This window comes from Egretta garzetta, unplaced genomic scaffold (genome assembly GCF_000687185.1).
Source record: "Egretta garzetta isolate BGI_Z169 unplaced genomic scaffold, ASM68718v1 scaffold39, whole genome shotgun sequence".
Lineage (NCBI taxonomy): Eukaryota > Metazoa > Chordata > Aves > Pelecaniformes > Ardeidae > Egretta > Egretta garzetta.
In genome coordinates this window covers 3651970-3671231 of record NW_009260945.1, presented here as the reverse complement: position 1 = coordinate 3671231, position 19262 = coordinate 3651970, and the positions used below count along the sequence as shown (strand labels likewise).

The window sequence follows — 19262 nt, the reverse complement described above, 5'->3', positions numbered from 1 at the left end:
CTTGCTCACTTTTTACTCTCTTGTCTTCCTCCTGAACTCGTAATTGGCATGTGCAGAAAATATAAAAAAGGCAGTCTGGTCTGAGCCCAAAAGAAATCCATTAAGCAGCATAATTGCAGAGATTAACCAAGCAAAACAATTTTAGCACAGAAGCTCAGGGAAGGCGTTTGCCCATGACCAGAGGTTTACACGGGAGAGGTGCACATCTATGGCCAGAAGTCCGGTCAGTTCTCTCAGACCTAACAATTCCGGCTTTTTCTTTTTTTTTTTTTTTTAATTCTGGAAAGTTTGTAATCTTAACAATCTTACCTTCATTGCAAGGGCAATGAGAGCTCCTTCGGTGGGCTGTCCCATCACGCTGTTTTTCCTGATAATGGCGTTATTGACTACACAGCCAGCCTAGAGAAAGGGACATATTTACACAGTTTATTTATTCATAACCAAATTCATAGCTTTTTCATCTCTTCAAATGAAATAAGGAAAGACTGGAGAATGAAAGCAGCCACATCCCAAAAGATGTGCTATTCCCCATAGCAGCATCTCCTGAGATCAGTTCTTGTGCTTTCTAAACCCGCTTAATCCATAGGATACACCAATATTTTGGTAAAATGTTACATTTTGAATAAATTAACATCAAGCAAAACACGATCTATATCTAACCAGCTTGATAAATCATGAAAATGAAAACTTAGTCTCTGCTACTACTGCTTCTAACATGCAGTATGGATAGAATAAGACTTAACCTCTGTTTGAGATTCCAGTCCAGATAATTTTGCTCTGCTTTAGCCTACACTTGAATTTGCAAGATTTGATTTAATGCAAACATGAAACCCAGAGACCATCACAGTGAATGTTTATATATTGGCTACGTAGCTAGCTAAAGTCCAGAATCTATCCACATTAAAAACCTGAACGTGATAAAATTAGTCATTCTCTCCTCTGCCGGAATTGTATTTTTACTCAAAATGTCATTGACACTTTAAGCTGATGACTCTGGTCTCTCTTTACACATCTTACGATTGCTACCTTTCACCCTTAAGCTTCAGGCATTATATCACGATTACTCAGAGCCTTTCCACCAGAATGCTCTAGCAAGACAATTCTTTCCAGAGTCACAAAAGTGGCTTTTTTTCCCCACTCATAACCCAAAGTGATCTGTGCAAATGAACACTGAATGCAACTAGGAGAAGCTGGTTCATAATTTACACTTACCTCCACTAGTTTCCCAACTGAGACGTTGGAAAATTCTTTAAGAATCTCCTTTGATGGCAGAAGATGAACGTTTCCTTCTCCGTTGTAGCCCACCCCACTGACCTGAGGAAGGGAGACACAGAAAGAGCAAATTTCCCAGTGCCGGGCAGGACTATGCTACATCTGTGTACATCGGGGTGCACCTGAGCCAATTTCTGATTTTGAAGGTGTGCTGGGATTATTCTTTCTAGCTCAAAGCAAGGCTTGTAGGAAAGGCTGCAGATATTGAAAGCGTAATATTACAATAGCTGTATAGGAACAAAAAGAATCAGCTTGTCTTGTACAGAACTTGTTTGCCCTGAGTTCAGAAGTCTCTTGCAGCTCAGTCGAGAGATCCAGCCCTTTGGTAGCAGTGGGTTCACTGGTTTTACCCTACCAATGACTGGCCTGTGTCTCCACTGCCTTGTATTTTGCGCCTGCTTTTTTCACCCACTTCGCAGGCAGATAAACGAACCATCAGGTCAGTCGTGCAATAAATATCCCTACAGAAGGTGGGCCCACAAGGGTGAGCGTCAGGGTTCAGTATTTACGAGGACTGCAGAGAACAACAGATGGTGTCAATAAACTTCTTTCTTTACGGCATCCGAGCAGGTTTTGTACACCCAGCCCCACCCCTGCCTGTCTCCGGCACCGCAAAAGTCCCTTCGCTCAATGGAACCAGTGATGTGCAAGAAGCTGCTTGTTTTGGGACTGACTCAGCATCCCTGATCTGGACCTAACTGAACTAAAAGTAAATTGAGCTTGAGCAGGAAAGTCCATATTACCACCTTGTCCATACCTCTGCCTGGAACCCATCCGAGGTCACGAGCCAAGTCACCGTCATCTCGTTGGCTGTCAGAGTGCCCGTCTTATCTGAGCAGATGACATTGCAGCAACCTGATGCAGGAAAGTTTTTAATCAGAGCTAATAAATAATGCAACCAGGCAATGAGATTCAGGGCCCCAGAAGAGGAAGAACACATTTCCCTAATGTCACTCAAACTGCACCAGTGAGAAAAGGGAGAAAATACCAAGGAATGGATGAGTTTTGTAACAGGGTGTTGTAAGGAAAGGATTTGAGGGCACGTCAGGGTATGGTGCACATAATCTGGGTGTGAAATGTAGCCATCAGAAAAAGGTCACATCATCTTGAGCATCATATCATATTATCATCTCATATAATTGTTTAGGGTGGAAAAATATGGTTGGCAGTCAGAGATCTCCGTGGAGTTGATCAATGTTTCTGAGCTGCAATATCACACAGCAGAACAGCTCTTCTATTCTGAAGGGACTATCAAGTTCCTGCTCTGCCACGTGCTTCCTTAGATGGGCCATTTAACCCTTGCATCCCTAAATCAGGGACAGCTAAGAGAAGGAGCTGCCCAACTCGTGCTCTGCTCCATGACAATCCTGCTTCAGTAAAGCACATTTCTTCCTGGGCCCACTCACACCACAATACAGCAAAGGAGTGAATTAGCAGAGTCATAGAATCGTTTAGGTTGGAAAAGCCCTTTAAGATCATCAAGTCCATCTGTTCCCCTAACCCTGCCATCCCACCACTAAACCATGTCTCTAAGCACTTCACCTACCAGTCTTTTAAATACCCCCAGGGATGGGGACTTGACCACCTCCCTGGGTAACCCCTTCCAGTCCCTGACAACCCTTTCTGTGAAGAAATTTTTCCTAATGTCTAGCCTATTTTTCGTAATGTCTAGCCTATACATTCAAGCTAGTTTCCACTCTCAAGAAGGGGAAAAAATTACTTTAATGCAAAAACCAATCAGACTCCAGTTCCCTTCTGAGTCTGAGCATCTTCCCTGGCTCTGGAGATGACCATGCTGCTTAGGCACAGGCCCCATGAGCATGATGACCACCAGGCAAGAGCCTAGAGAGAATAGAGCAGATTGGGCTGCAATTAAATTAACTGCAGTTTTGAAAGATTAACACGGAGCAAAGCTACCACCACCACTATTTCATTTTTAGTTATCAACAATTGAAAAATCAGATAAAGAAGGAGGATAATTTTTCTCCTTTTCAGGAGTTTAAGAGACATGGCACAAGCAACGTGGGGGAGAGCACAGTTTTGGCCGTGCTTAGACTGTCTTCACAGAGCAGCCGGGCATCCAGCAGTTCCGCCTATTTGGGTGCAGCCCTACCAGAACGAAATTCTTCATGAGATAAGGCCGCTTCAGATGTCCCTGGCTCAGGGCAGATACAATAAAATGAGGGCGATAAGATTCCTTAACTGCAGCACAAACAAGGGCAGGTCAAACAATAGCAGCATTTCCAAGGAAGACAGATTTTAGCTGAAGGATCCGGCTGTGGAGCAGGTATTTGTGACTGCACAGGCCAGGCTTGGCATTTCTTGTACTTTTTAATGAGCGCTACTAAATACACAACTTGCCTTCTCCTTCGTATAATTGCCATGCTGACCAAGGTCAGAGCAGCAGAGCCTGGAATACTACGACCTGGGAATAAGGGCTGATTTGAAGATAAAGGGAGGTGGAAGAATAATGTCATTACAGTTCATTCTGCCCTCCAGTTGTGAGGATGGGCTGGATGCCTCATCAAGGTTGTCTCCATCCCTGTTTTTTCCATGGCTCTTTGGATATCAGGGAGATGGCCACGTAGGCTGCAAAAGGACAAATGGCATTGTTTGTGCCACCAGGCTTGACTTGAGGGGCTGCAAGGTATTTTAGCCAGATACCAAAGAAGCAGACAGGATGGACCTGCAGGATGATCCCACAGAATGGGGAGGAAGGAGAAACCAAGCCTTTCAACCCAAGCAGGGCATGTGTGTCTGCAGAGAGGCTCTGCTCCCCATGGGCCAGTGCCATGGGTTGGGTCACACCATTGCTAGCACCTGCCTGTGTTAATGCCACTAAAACAAGGGAAAAGGGTAAGAAACACAGGGTAGAAAATGTATTTAAGCCTGAGTGGGTGGCTCTGGTTCAGTAAGCATATTCCAAATTTAATTTTTTTGATCAGACCCAGGCTCACTTGGCCAGCCCATTGCTCTTCAGGTTTTGAAGCCTGGCAGATGACCAAGCTGTGTGGCCCATTCACAGCCTTACCTAAAGTTTCTACTATGGGCAGCTTCTTCACAATCACCCTTTTCTTGGCCATTCGGAGAATACCCAGCACCAGCGTCACGGTGACCACGATAGGAAGGCCCTCTGGGATGGCAGCCACTGCCAGGCTGGGGACAGCAGAGACAAAACAGCTTCAACGCAGGGGTCAAACTACAAGTACTGACCAAAACTCGTCAAAGGTACGTTTCCATGGGGTGAGTTTTCCTGCTTGTACGTGCGTATCTGAATGGGAGCGTGCAGTGCTAACCACTGGGACTCCTGGCACACTGTACGTACAAAAGCAGGATATTTATCCAACCCTTCAACCCTTTTGTGGAGGATTTTGACAGAGCAATTACTTTTCTTCTTTACATTGCCAAAGAGCATTAATTTCTGGCTAATAGGGATTTAGGGGTCGGATTTCAGTTCGTTTATTTAACTTTCTGAGGATGGAAGTTGAATATTCCTTGGCATCACGGCTCCTGCATTAGCTTCTGGCTCCTGGCCACACACAGCCCCTCATCGCCTCCCTTGCACGAGGGCACAAGCTATGGTGGGACAGAATAAGCTCCCCAGATGTCCCCATGCTTCACACACCAGATCAGAGCAACATCTGCAATGCCTGACATGGTAGAAAAATCCAGACACAGTCTTTATCTGTCCTTTAGTTATTCCTCAGGAAACTCTGAACACTTCTAGGTATGTGCAAAATGTAATCAAGGAGGACTTTCAAAACCCTAGTCTGCTCTCCAAAACTCAGGCTTAAGCACTTCTCATTGCCACCACATCCCCCCAGGAGATGGAAAGGTGGGCACCAAGCCACTTTGGCTTCTCTGTTGTCTCCTCATCCGTGGTTTTGTTTTTATTTCCATAGAAAACTTTTTTTTTTAAAGGATTGATTTTAGAGCCATGACAACACCAAACAACGTTTTATGGGTACTACTAAACCCACATGGTTTATAATGCCTGATTAACAGGTTGTGCATGCTTTTTGTGCTGCGTAGAATGCGCATTCCTATCTTTAGACATAAATCCAGCAAGAACAGCAAAGACTAATATTTGCTGTTGCTACACTCCCACTAAATTCATAGTACAGATAGGAGAGGACATTCACAGCAGGATGAGGTAGAAAAGCCAGCGAAGATTTTCAAAATACTGATTTCTAGAATTAAATAAACCCTCAAACTTGTTTCTTGTTGGGTTTTTTTTGTTTGTTTTTGGTTTTTTTTTTTCCTACTAAACTCTGTTGTAAAGCTCACATGAATTTTATCAGTACAAGATCAACATATATTTTTGAAGGGTTTTACGTGAGTTCTTTTTTGTAACACGTCCATTGTTTTGAATAGGGAATTCCCTGGAACATGTTTCATCAGAAATCAAAGAGAAAGGTGTTCTGCAGTCCTCACCTGACTCCAATCGTGAACATGCTGAGGAGGCGTTTCCCTTGTAACCAGCCAATAAACATTATTAAACCTGGTAGGAGAAAAACCATCTGATTAAAAAAAACCCTTCAGGACATTTATAAATCTCTAACCTGCTTTAGCTGTTGTTGGGGAACTGTGTGTGCAATGAGGCCCCCATCTCTCTCCTTCCCAGGTGCCTCTGCTTGAACCCTCAAAGTCCAGGTAACCCACATCAACAAGTACTTTTGAAAAAAGCAGCCCTGGAGCACAGGGACCTTTCACAGCCATCGGTGCAAGTACGCGCATCGCGCCCGACTCACCGATTATGCCAAAGGAGAAAAGAGTGAGTTGCTTCCCAAGTCTGTCCATGTTTTTCTGGAGAGGAGTCTTGGGGGTCTGGAAACATCAGAGCATAGCTGGTTTTCTTTGCTTATTATGTCAAATAAGATGACACTCAGCCCAGGAGGGCCGACCCACAGTCCTGGCTATCATTACCGTGGTCCCTGAGGCTGCCCAATATACCCTAGTGTGTACCCACCCCAAATCCCCAGCAGGGCCTGCTGGGCACAGACCGCCCCCGCAGGGAGGGAGACTCTGCCTCAATGCACTCAAGACAGGCAAAAAGTAGGAGAAAAAGAAGAATTATATTCAATTATACCTGGGGAGCTGAAGACTAAGGGCTAAATAGGAAAAAGACCTTAGTGACTGAGTCCCAGGACTGGATAACGTGTGTGCAAAGCCTCTGGGACAGGGATAAAAAGTCTGGACCCCCATCCCTGCCCCAGAGGCTTTCCACACACATCACCCAGAACGTCTGCTTCTGCTTTGCTGTGATTTCTTGCACTAACAGATCAAGAGTTAACCAGTTTCTAGACCCTCATCTGTGTTCGAGCTCTGGCCCATGAAATTTTGGCAGATAAAGAAGTAAAATTTTATATAAGTGGGGGGAAGAGTGAGGGAAGGGAAGAAACCATGATATTTGGGTGACTACCAAGTTAGACACAAGCTGAGCATCACAAGTCTGGATTTAGAAGCCTCAATACTGCTTATAACCTGCTTTTTTGGATACAACACTTTGGCGTACACACGGGTGCTGGGTAGCAGAAGCAGAAATGAGCCCAATGCATTAACTCTTGGAACTGCTCCTCCTCACAAACTTTTACCCAACACATTCACCATTTCCAGCAAGACATGGAGACTTCTTTACCTCTTCAGCTTGCATCATTTTGAACACCTCTCCAAACTGTGAATTTTCACCCGTCCCAATAACTATGCCCTGAAAGGAAGGAAAAAAAAAAAAAAAAAAGAGAGGGGGAGATGAAAAAAAGAAAACCTAGAGATTCTGTAACTAATGTCAAAGAAAAGATCAAGGCTGACAAGACTCACTTTGCCCTTCCCGTATCGCACCAGGGTCCCCATGAAAACAACATTGCTCAGCGTGGTTATGTCTCCAGCTTCCAGTAAGACACTGTCAGTCTTGTTGCAAGGCTCAGCTTCTCCAGTAAAGCTGGATTCATCCACCAGCAGATCTGTAACCTAATTAAAAAGGCATATTTCTGGCACTGTTAAGACAACAAATTTCCGAAACGGGCTCTTGTACATGTAGCTGTATTTACCTCTATCAGCCTGAGGTCTGCAGGAACCCGATCGCCAACAGATAGATATATGATATCTCCAGGCACAAGCTCTCGTGCTAGAAGATGCTGCAGTTTTCCTTCCCTTAGGCTACATTGGACAAATGAAAGAAGAAGAAAGGAAACCAGGCTGTGAGGTTTTTATTCCTTCTGCAGGCTTGGCAATGTGGCTGGCAAGAAAGCAAGAGCCCTGCCCCAAAGAGCTTCCAAAGTAAAAAAGAATGTAAAATCTTCATAACGATGAGGGGCAATGGTTATGTTCAGTTTGGGCTCAGTTTTAATTCATAAACAGATGGGCAGGTTATGCAAGGCTTGCATTTCAGCAATAAGTGCCTTAAACAGTGCTTATGCAGCAGATAGATGGTGATGAGATGGTGTGCCTTAGCACGGCTTGTGCTTTAAGGAACGACAGGCAGCTTCTTTAACCTAAAAAGAAGCTTTTTCAAGCTAAAATTACTGCAGGCATCTCACTACTGTATTAAAAGTACAGCCTTTCAAGTGGTTAGGTGTTTATGGCATCGTATCATAAATAAAAAAAAAAAAAGAACAGTGGCATTTGTAAGATCCAAACCTGGGTGAGCTTTGGACCAGAAGAAAACCCCACGCTGCTTTTGCAGTGCACGGCTTCTCTGAGCCTCACAGCTTGTTTATGGTGGCCGTGACAAAACTGATTTGCAGAGACATAAATAGGAAAAGCGTTTCCCCACAATCTAAAGCACTGATAGCAAACACAGCGGCCGGGGAAGCGGTATCAGATACACCCTACAGCTGCTCCGCGGGCAATGGTGTGACTGCGCTCGTGTGTGGCCAACTGCACCGAAACGCCTGGCGTGCCCCTGCCCGGCACACGCGTACGGCGACGGGCAGGCATGGGGGAGGAAACCTAGCCCATGCACACCACTTCTCATAAGCTGTTTTGTGCCAATCTCCCAGGGGCAAAACTGCCCTAAAGCCAAAAGAATATGCAGGTGAGGGTTTTCCTGCACGGGGAGTCAGCGACACGCAAGGGACCCTTACGCAGGGCGTAGAGCAGGACATTTCTGGGACCCTCCTGTCTCTCAGCATTTATTCAATTCCACTGGGTGCCTCCTTTAAAAATCAGGGTTTTTTTCATCCCCTTTCACTGTGCCTTATGGCTGCACCCATGCACAGTGCCACCCCTCCAGACACCGGATTCTCATTACGTGCATGACAACCTGAAGTAATTTTCTTCACCGGTCGGTTCCACCTTTACAACCCAAACCCTGCAAAACCCCACCGAACCAGGCATGCCTCACCAGTTGCACTCAGGGGGCACCAGCTTATTAAGTTCTTCCAGAGATTTTTCCGAGCGATATTCCTTTGAAATGAGAAAGGAGAAGAAAGCCAAGTTACACAAGCGGGCTCGCTCACGACAGCCCCAGCCGCAGAGCCGAGCTCTGGCGGACGTACCTGGATGAAGGCCACGGTGACCACGATGAGCACCGCCTGCGAACAAAGAGCCGTTACAGGTGTGGGCCCACCAGCTTCCCAGAGCAACGGGTTGGCTTGCGGGAGAGGTACCACCTACCATGGTGATGCTCACGGCGTCCTCGTATTCCTTCGTGATGACGCTTACCAAAGCGGAAGCCAGCAACAAGAGAATGAGGGGATTTTTAAACTGAAAAAAAAAAAAAAAGTAAGCAAATAAAGAAAGTTAAATATTGCACTGCCAAAGCTGAGCCGGCCTCAGGCCTCTTCAGAAGGGCTCAGACGTGGTTTTTGCTGTGGAGACCTCCTGGCTCAGGACAGCAGCATTGCTCTGCCCAGACAGCGAGGGTGCAGCACCTGTGGTTGGGCCAAATTCAGATCCTGCACCCGTACAGGGGACAGATGGCATCAGGGACCAGCAGGGCAAGGCAGAGGCTGACACCAAAGACACAAATTTCCTCTCTTTTCCCCTGCTTGCATAAGCAAGGCTCGCCTTCACAGACACACAGCACGGGGCTGACTCTAAAAGCTCCTTGGAGGCATGATAGGTACAAACAAAAACTTTATTGTCTTTGTAGAATTTGAAACCAGAAATCCTCTTTTTTTTTTTTTCAAATTTAATTAATCTGGTAAACTCTGTGCTGGACCGAGGGCTACAGGTATCAGATCCTCACTTTTTCTCATTTAAACACAGATTTTAAGGGCCTTCCTCCTACCTGAGAAAGTCACAGCTCCATTTAACTAATGTGGGAATTGCTGTAAGGGAATTAAGTCAGGAAAAGACAGGACTGCCTGTTTTGGGTAACAGATCCATGGTGACGCACGGTAGGAAAGCCAAGGTTTAGATTTATTCCTTGCTGAAGCCAAAGGTGAAAGCCCCTTCATTTCTCTTTAGAAAGACCTGGCCGAAGGGGATGCTTTACAAAATAGCAACTGGAAGAAGCCACGTCAAGCGCCGGCTGAGGGGCGATGCTCAAGCGCAGAGGCGTGAATGGGGTAGGACTGCAAGCGGCTCTTCCAGAGACCAAGAGGCTGCGAGGGATCAGAGATGCTCCCAAGAGTTCGTTTGGTGTTTCTGTAGGAGAAATAGCTTGTGAAGGACGAGCAGGAAAAAAGCATCATCTCACGTTTTGTTAAGAATAAAAGAATCCTTGAAGAGACTCGGTGAGGATTACAAAGTGTTTAAAGAATATTGATCACCTAGGAAAAAAGGGGTAATCCATGAAATAAAAATAAAGTCTAAAAAATAAAGCAGCTAAAATCGTCATGATCCAGCTAAGCAAGAAGAAAATCTGTCAAATTGCTGGTTGAAAATAAACAAAGACCCTTGTTTGATTAAAAGCTCTAAAAGAGAGGTGAAAGATGCATTAAATACTCATGACAACCAGTTAATAAATGCAAAACTCAAGGATAACTCAGCTGGGGAAAAACAAGATAGCAAAAAGCCTGGCTTTTGGGGGGCAGAGGATTTGAAATCATGGATTTTCACTGCACAGGGCACTGAGTATGAACATATCCTTACTGATGTATTGCTGATCAAGACACCAACCCCCACCTGAGCTCTGCAAATGCCTCCACTTTTGCTGGAGGTTTAAGGTTTTCCTTCACTGGGGTAACAGAAATCAGACTGCTTTTCCTTAAACCTTTCATGATTTTATCGCTTGCCTTAAAGGGAATAAATATGCTCCAGAAATCGGGTCACTGATCTACGGCTTTTGATTTGTGGGCTGCATGGAGATAAAAAGGTTTATTTTTATTTTAAGATGTTATCTTCACATTAAATGACCCCGCATCTGAATCTCACAATGGCTTTCCTGGGGGAACAGACAGTTTCTGTATCTGGGGCACAGCCTGTTCCAAGGCTGTAATCTGTGGAAGCAGAAATCCTGAATATTTCAATGTAGAGACACGCTCAGGCCAACCCAGCCAGGGGTTTTGGCCAGGAAATGAGAATCTGTGCAGAAAATCCTTACCTGGTCCAGATATTTCTTCCATATCGGCTCGGTATTCTCTACTGAAAATTCATTCCAGCCATGTTTTAACCTGCGCTGTAGCACAGACAACTCCGAGAGTCCGGTTTGTAAGTCAACCTAAGGGGAAATTTAAACAAACCAAACATTACATATTGTAGAATAGGTATAGAAAACTTCTCAAGGCAAAGTTATGTTAAAAACTGTAAGCAGATGGAGCAAGATGTTTGTGGTTCAGTCAGTCCCTCACAAAAAAAATTAAATCTATCTCCTGTTTTTCTGTTTAGGTATTTATTTTTGTTAAACTGTAAGAATTTACCATCAGCCATCACAGAAACCCATCAAGTAAGCACAAGTTAATTAAAAAAAATAAATACATATTTCCACAAGTGAATTAAAATAAATACATATATTTCCACAAGTGAGAAAACTTATAATAGATGACAAATTAGAAATCTAAAATAGTAAAGGAAAGAACTGATTTCTGGTTTCACTGTACATTTAAAGAAAAAAACCAAAACCAAGATACCCAAACCCCACAAAATTCAAAGAGAACAAATGGAGAAGGAATAAGATCTATTTTGCCTGGATTTGAAAAAAATAGCAAGGTCAGACACTAAAATATCACTAGGCATTATAGCTTTCCCTGGGAAAAGTCCCTGGGGACTCAGCCTTTCTAAGTTTCCATCTATTTTTCATACAGGGGTTAAGTGCGAGTTGTAATATCAGATTGTTTCTTTTCCCAAGGGCAAACTCCAGCACAGACCGAGCAACCGGAGTTTCCTTCCCGAGCCCCAGCATCCCCCTCCATCCCTCTGGCTACATCCACACCATGGCTGCAGGGAAGCTCGAGTGGGGCCGGGGCAGAGCAGCGGGGTCTGGCCACCGCAAACACCTCGGCCAGGGCTCATCCCCCTGCTCCGCTTGGGCAAAGGGGCCTCAGCGCGAGCCAAACCAGGCAATGGCTATGGCTCTGCAGTTTGCTTGGGGAGGGGATGGGGGGGGAGGTGAATCGATATCTCACAATTCGAGCTGCAAGCAAGCCTTTGAGAAGTCATCTAGGACAATAAACGTGATGAGTTTTGCATCTGAAATGAAGCCTGCTATGAAAAGCAGGGGGGAAAGCGCTGCGCGCCTTTGCACAACGTTTTCCAAGGTAATTCGAGGGGGTAAACTGCGCAGCCTGCGCCTCGGCAGAGCACCGCGAGCCTTTCCTTTTCCAGGCTGGACAACTGAGCTCTTGCCCAGAGCCACCCAACTCCAGTGAAATCCTTCCCTGGGACAAAGCGAAGCACAAATGCCCAAAGCTGAGCCTTGAGCACGGCCAGCACGAGGATTCGTCCCACGTAAAGGCAGAGGCATTGGGCAGTCCAGGAGGCTGGACGTGAAACCAAAGACCAATCTTGCTGCTCGGTCTCTTCCCAGAGTCAGATCACACAGACTGCATTGCTACGTCCACAAAGACCTCTGCAAACCCTTACGTTTAAAGCTTTTGCCAAGTCTTCTTTATGGCACTTGCATGCATCTTTCGGGGGCAGAACTGTCACCTCCTTCTCCTGCTCAATTATTTTCAGCTCACATTCCTCGTGGGCCTGAGTAAATGAGATAAAGCAATCGTTAGGCAAGAGCACAGTTCATAGAAGCATTTCAGCACCTCTTTGCTTCTTCCCTTAATCCCATTCCCTTCCCTCACCCTGCCAGCTGCGTGACTTCAGTTAGCTAGAACACCTAAATCACAGCGCTTCGTAACATTCACTAATTAATCTTTATTGCAGCCTCAGAGCCGGTGCACATTCTTGCAGTGGCAAGAAAGGCCATTAGGAGCTGGATCACCAAAAAGACAAGTGCAGGCCACCACCCTGGCCGGAGGAACGCGCTGGGCTCTGCTGATTGAGGATACCCTGCCCGAGGTGAGCCTGTTCCCATGCCAGTGCCTCACAGCCCACCACGCGCTCGATGCTCAAAGCAAGGAAAAAGCATTTTCCCTTGTTAAAGACATAATAAATGAACAAAAAACATGAGCTAGAAAAATCTCCGAGCCAGCGGGAGAACGCAAGAGCCTCCTCTCCCATCTCCATGGCTGTTTTCCTCCACCGCTGGTTCTGCAAACACCTCCGAGCAGGACAAACCCTCCTGCCCCATCCAGGCAACACAAGGGCTGCACTGAGCTCCCAAGGGCTCAGCACCCCAACCTCTCTTGCCTTTTGAAATCCTTCCTCTCCTTTTCCAAAACGCTCTTTCCAGAGCAGCAGCATCCCCTGAAGTCTCAGCCAGGCAGATGATGGAGGCGGCGTGACCTCACCCGCAGGGTAAGTACGGAGAGGGAGAAATCTCCCCCTTCTCAAAGCACAGGAAAATCCATTCCCATTCACCTTCATTCACAAAGCACAGTGTTCATTAAGCAAGGGATCCCGAGGGAGCGTGGTGCTCAGCGACTGGAAGAGCTCAGCCCCGCAGCCAGCTTGTGCTCGGCAGGGCGAGAGGAATTTGGCACCGGCTCCCCGCTACCAGTGCCCTGGGGTGTTTGCTGGGGGAAATGTTCAGGTCTGGCTCATCAGCACCTGAGTGAGGGTTTGGAGGACTTCAGAGGTGCCTGCAGTGGTATTTGGAGAATAAGCCCTTCTGTGAATATTCAGGAGGTTTCTAGGAACATCCAGTGTTTTGCAGTCTAAAGCCCAAGATAAATGCAGAAAATCTCTTTGGCTGTTTGCTCGTGCTGGTACACAGAATTGCTTTCTGTCTTGTGGATTCTGGAGAGCTCGTAGCAGATGAGATAGGAGCATCTCTAAGCCCTGTTCCTTAAAAAGGCATTTGCCACTTCCATACATCGCAGCCCCCTTTTTAGCATTGTTTACTGACCCACAGTACAGCTGCTAACACACGAGATACCAGCACTGACCTGCTCCTGGCAGAAACGCAGAAAAGCTCTCCATGATCTCTTGGTCTATGCATTGCTTGCTTAGAAGCCATTTTGCCCCAGCAACAACCTGCCTTTCCAAAACCCCAGCAATTCGCCCAAGGTTTCCAAGCATTTTCTCACTTCCATGAGTCCCTCACACTGGTGGCCACGTTTTGCCCAAAAAAGCTGCAGAATTTCTCCACTGTTTGGAGGCATACTAGCAGCGGGCAGCACCCATATTTCAACATTTCCTTAACAGACATCCCTAGAAGGGACAAAAATGTCCTCCCATGTTTAAAAGCAACAATTTATTCCTACTTGTGTGTCCTACTTGTGCAAATTCATCAGTTCCCTGTAACTACGTTGACTCTCAGACGCTGCAAGATGAGGAGGAGATCTAAGGAGATGGAAGGACTTGCCGAGAAGAAAATACAGGGCTGTTACATATAGAAACTAACTTTACATATATTCATTACAGTGCTGATTTGATTAACATGGTTTCTACAGGCTCCTCTGTGCTGCCGATCTCACACACAGGTATCAAGGTAGAGCCTTGCCTTGAAGGAGCTTAAATTTTGATTAAAGGAGTGGGAGGATGGGAAGAGACCCTAGCACAAGGGTAACACGCCCACGGCCCCCCCCACCCCTCCCCCCCAAGCCAGCAGGGGAAGCCAGGGTCCAGCTCTGTTGCTAATATTTACCTTCAAAAAGCCATGGAGGAAAGGAATGACAAAAACCTGTGGATGCACCCCAAACAGTGCTGGCTGCAGATCAACAGCTACGCTGGCAGCTCCATGCTCCTTGCAGCCAGGGGCTGGTGTGAAATGAACAGCTTTATTGGGATGAGCTCATTTGCATTGATTAGCTTACACCTGTAAGTGATTTCCCCTGAATGACCACGGCACAGCTTTTCCTACCAGGTGAACAGCTTCAGCAATGCACGAGCTGGAAATGCAGCAGTGGAGCCCCATCTTCCCCCTTCTCTACAAAGCACTGCAGGTGCAGAGCCCCTTTGCCCCTAAACACATCCCACCCCATGCCTGGTAGGCACCAGGCAGCATCCTGAGCAAACCTCTTCATAAACTAACCTCTCGTTTGCAGTGCAAACCAGATGTGGGCTTGTCAACGTTACCCATTTACATCTTTAACCTTTATCCTTTAGGCATAACTCAAGCACAAGAGCGCACAACTCCATGCAGCAGGGCAGGAAGAAGTAAAAAAAAAAAAAAAAATAAAAATTAATTATTAGTTTATCTATTGCTTTGCAAGATCAGGAGATACTGGAGGCTGTAAAGAGCAGCTGGTCCTGGCTGGGAGCCGTGCAGCAGCCTGCCCCAGCACACCTCGGAGTGTGCCCGGCACCTGCGCCGCTGCCTCCGCATCCCTCACCCCAAACCCATCCATCAGCTGTCCCGCCGAGCAGCCCGTGTGGGAAGAAAGAAAGCGAGGGGCTTTCTGCAGCGTGGGCAGCCCTTTCTGTCTGCTCTGGCAAACAGCCCAAAAGATCAGTTCTTGGGATTCCCACCACCCCCACCCCTGCCTTTGCTGAGGTTTTGCATGGTTTTTCCCCATAGATTACTTTGGGCCACCCAATATATTGTAATCCAGTCAAAAGCAGGCTGGGTTATTTAGGCTAGCAAGAAGCCCTGTAAAACCTTAAGCAGAAACCCTCTTCTTGCATAGTCTTCATCCTCAGTAAAAGACATAAATCAAACCATTCCCTCAAAAGTCCTTTGCATTGCTTTTTGTGGAGCACATGGCAGGCGCGGGAGCTGCGTTTCAGGGGTGCAGGCAGCACGCAGAAACCCACAGCCCTGGAAGTGAGAGGCCACCCCACTGGGCTCCAAAATCCAAGCCCCCAGCCCTTTCCCCCTCCCCGCTGCCACAGTTTCAGCTCCTCTCCTGCAGTTTCTTGCTCCCCCATCGCACATCTATCACAGCATCGCAGACTTTCTAGGCAAAACAAAGCCTCTGCTCTCCCAGCTTGCAGACACAAGCCACTTCGATCGTTCAAAAAGCCAAGGGTTTTCCAGAAAAGCTGCTTTAAAACTGTTCCCTGGATTTTAAATTGCCCCCTGGGGTATTGGAGGGCAGACCCAAGCTGGGTGGGCAGTGCCCAAACCATGGGCTCATTGGCCCCAGCTGCCTGTTCCCTTCCCCTCATCCCATCGGTCTTTTGTTCCTGGTCAAACATGGCTTTTGGTTTTTTCTTAATTTATAAAAAAAAAATAAAAAATCTTCAAGCTCCCTTTAATCTAAAGCAAAGCCCCTTGAGCTGAAGAATGGTGTTGCCATCCCTGCAGGAGAACCCCATCTCTGCAGCTCCACAACTGACAGCAATTCCAGTTGAGGAGCCTCCTCTCCCACCCAAACCAGCCCTACCCAAGCCCCCTTAAAAAAACCCCACAGCCAAAAGTTTAAGGCAATTTCATATATAAGGTCTCCTGGGAGGGAGGTGCTGCAGCCCTCAGCCCAAAAACCTGTGGGAGCTGGAGGGAGGGAGTTAACTCCTTGCCTGCTGGAAGCTTTTCAGAAGCGAGGAATCGGGTTTTCCACCCCTAAGGGGCTGAAAACACAGGCATGTGCGTAAGTGAAATCTGTGCCACTGCTGTGCAGAGGCCATCTCCTGGCCTGCCTTCTTTCAGCTGGAAGGAAAGCTGCACTCTTTAGTTTATTTTGAGGGCGTATAACAAAACAGGTACCTGCATGATAATAAAACTATTCTGATAAGGATGCTCTGCATAGCCAGGAGGATATGGAGCCTGCAAAGGTCTCCTGGAGATAAACGTTCATCACCAATGAAACCTGACATGGAAAAAAGCCCAGACCCGAACTGGAATAGTAATTTAGCCCTGAGTGTAGGACAGGGCTGGGAAATACCCGTACTCTGTCTCATGGCTACTGAATCTTGACTGGATCAGGTGTTGGGGGGGAGGAGAAATGGAACAATTGCAAAGGAAAAGTCCTAGCAGCTCTGAAGAAACTCTGAAGATCTTAATGCACTAAAATCTATGACCAAGACGTGTCTGGGGTAGGAGCTAGCTCTTTCTAAAGCTAACAAGTGAAAAAAAATGTCCTCAAATCACAGAAGGACCCTGGTGGGTTGGCCGTAGATCTTCATGAGGAACTCTTCTCCCATCCTGATGCTCTCCAGGACCTTAAATGTGTTTCTGTCTTGCCCTGGGATGCAGTTATTTTGGGATGAAGGAGGAGGAGGAGGGAGGCCTGTGCCTGCATATCCTGCTCCCTCCTGCTGGCACCCACGGGGCTGGGGCTGAGCATCCCCAGTCCCAGCGGCACCACGTGTGGAAATGGAGGCCACCCCGCAGCGGGGATATGGACAGATTGCCCTGGATGGTGTCACAAACCCCACCCGTCTCATCAGGTCAAAAATTCTTGGGAGTGGGGGGCTACAGCCCCCTGGGAAATCTGCATCCACTGGGTGCACTGGGTGCCACAGGGGTGGCCCTGGTACATGGGCAAAGGGAAAAGGAGATGCGACCCACGCAGTGCACAGGGGGGTTTCACTTTCAAACACACATAGGCCACATACGGGGATGCTCAGAAGAAAATTCTTTGGGTATTCTTCACATTTCTTCAGGAAACACATGGTTCTCCCGAACCGTAAACAGGCACCACAAAAATTCCCTGTGATTCTGAATGGGCCACTGTAGAAAAAGAGTGGAAACCGCAGACGGCAGAGCCTAGACACGGGCTGTGCTTGGGCTTCGATGTGAAATGTAGCTGTTCTGCCCTCTCCAGATAACACCATCGCCAGAGCCTGTGGGCTGGCCGTCACCTCGCAGCCACCAGCGCTGGGGCTTTTTCTTCACGACACCCAATTTCTGTATTTATCCTGACTTGAGACCCATCAGATCACCTGGACTCACATTTTTAAGGCCCAAGACGACCCTTTTGACCAAAATATTTAAGATCTGTAAGACTGAAAGTGCTCTGTTTTCAAATAAAGAAGCAAAATACCATCCTGAGAGGAAATGTGAGTCATTTGCCAGTCTAAATCATAACCTGAGAACACGTTCTTGATTTATCCTTATCTTGATTTATTCCGGTTGCCATTTTGCATTGCCACCTACTTCCTACACCTGCAGCCAAAATGCCGGTTGTTTCCTTGCCCTGTTATAAATGTATCACACTCTGCGTGGACTAGAGCTAAAATTCAAGAAGGGTTTATGTCTGGAAGTGAATATGTCTCATTATTTATTTTGGCACAACAGAAATGGTACCGCCGAAGAGCAAGCCGGACTAATTGCCGATGGCCTCCCGCCTATGCACAATCAAGAAATCCCAGCTTCCCATCCAAGCGAGATCACAGACACTTTCTCAACGAGAGCTTCCTTTCGTGAGATTTTGAGCTGTGTTTAAGTAGTGCAGAGCACGAGGTACTGATCAACGTCATATTTTCTTCTCCCCATAGCACTGACCAGCCCCCATACTGGAAAGACGAGGCTCAGAAGACAGCAGAGGATTAGCTGAAATAACATCTGAGAGAAGACCTCGGCCAGACAGCCATGGGAAAGAACACGGGTATCTCCAAAGTGTGTGCATGGTACTTGCTGGGACGGGACTAAGGGCTAAGCCTGCATGCTGAAGGAATTAGAGAAATCAGGTTTACGTGGGAGGGCACCCAACCAATCTGTTTTGTGGGAGAAAAAAAAGGGGGTTGAGCAACGGAAATCACTGCGCGGAGTGAACACGATAATAAAATAATCCCAGTTTTGTGGTGAAGAACTAAGGAGAGCAGCAAATGTGACCCCTAAACCACCACCGGCCACTCTTTGGTCCATCCGGACCGAGGAGAGGTAGTGAAGGGAGGAGGGGAAAAAAATCCGTGTTCATCCATCAGCATTTTTCAGGAGAAGAAAGCATTATTTCGGAGTGGACTCCGCAGGTCTGAGCTACAGCTCTTCTCGGCCATTCGTTCCCAGTAATGACTGCAGCCAGGGAAGGGGCAGAGGAGGGGTCACGGCCCGTCCACCCACCACTGGCACTGGTGGCAGGGGACAGGGTGAGCCTTGCTCTTCAATTACCCTTCGGCTGAGACAGCATCTGCATTTTGTGCAAGCCCTCCAGAAAGCCTCGCACAGTGCCCACGGACCTCATGGCAGTTGCTCTGCTACGAGTTTTGTTAATTTTGAGCCTCCTCAGAACAGAAAAGAATGTTCCTGGCCAGGACTTTGGCCCGAGCTATACGTCCTGGGAGTATCACATAGAAACGAGTATCCCCATCTCACCCTGCTGCCTGGTAAACATCATTAATCTCGTCCCCTGTTGCACTGGGAACGACTCGGCGCAGAGAGAGGAGAGCGCAGCAGCAGCAATATCAAGTTACCGGTGGGACAAAGCAGACAAAGTAGACAAATTTAACCCCAATTATACAAATTATTTCAGCAGGTCCAGGCAAGAGGCGCAGGCAATCCTCACCTCCTCTTCCGGCTCGCCACTTCCAAGGGGCTGATATTTCTGCGCAAAGCGGAAAACCGACCTTTTCTGGAAGAGTTTGGCGAAACCTCCTTCTACCATCTTCGCTGCGCAGCGGTGGGAAGCAGCCCCCGGGGGCTACCGGGACGGTGCCACCCGCCGCCGTCA

General features: G+C 47.2%; 1 protein-coding gene across 1 annotated transcript in view; it reads right to left on the bottom strand.

Moving 5' to 3' along the window:
- The window catches only part of ATP2C2 (ATPase secretory pathway Ca2+ transporting 2), a 28091-nt gene extending 8895 nt beyond the window's left edge, over window positions 1-19196 (bottom strand). Inside the window, exons 1-15 of the mRNA XM_009647187.2 lie at window positions 19098-19196; window positions 12238-12348; window positions 10760-10876; window positions 8887-8976; window positions 8769-8804; window positions 8615-8676; window positions 7320-7428; window positions 7090-7239; window positions 6911-6979; window positions 6024-6099; window positions 5707-5773; window positions 4304-4428; window positions 2030-2127; window positions 1213-1314; window positions 310-399 (exon numbers count right to left, since the gene is read on the bottom strand). Of these exons, the coding sequence (XP_009645482.1) occupies window positions 310-399; window positions 1213-1314; window positions 2030-2127; window positions 4304-4428; window positions 5707-5773; window positions 6024-6099; window positions 6911-6979; window positions 7090-7239; window positions 7320-7428; window positions 8615-8676; window positions 8769-8804; window positions 8887-8976; window positions 10760-10876; window positions 12238-12348; window positions 19098-19196 (1401 nt within the window). The remainder of the gene's footprint in view (window positions 1-309; window positions 400-1212; window positions 1315-2029; window positions 2128-4303; window positions 4429-5706; window positions 5774-6023; window positions 6100-6910; window positions 6980-7089; window positions 7240-7319; window positions 7429-8614; window positions 8677-8768; window positions 8805-8886; window positions 8977-10759; window positions 10877-12237; window positions 12349-19097) is intronic.
- Between the last annotated feature and the right edge of the window lie 66 nt (window positions 19197-19262).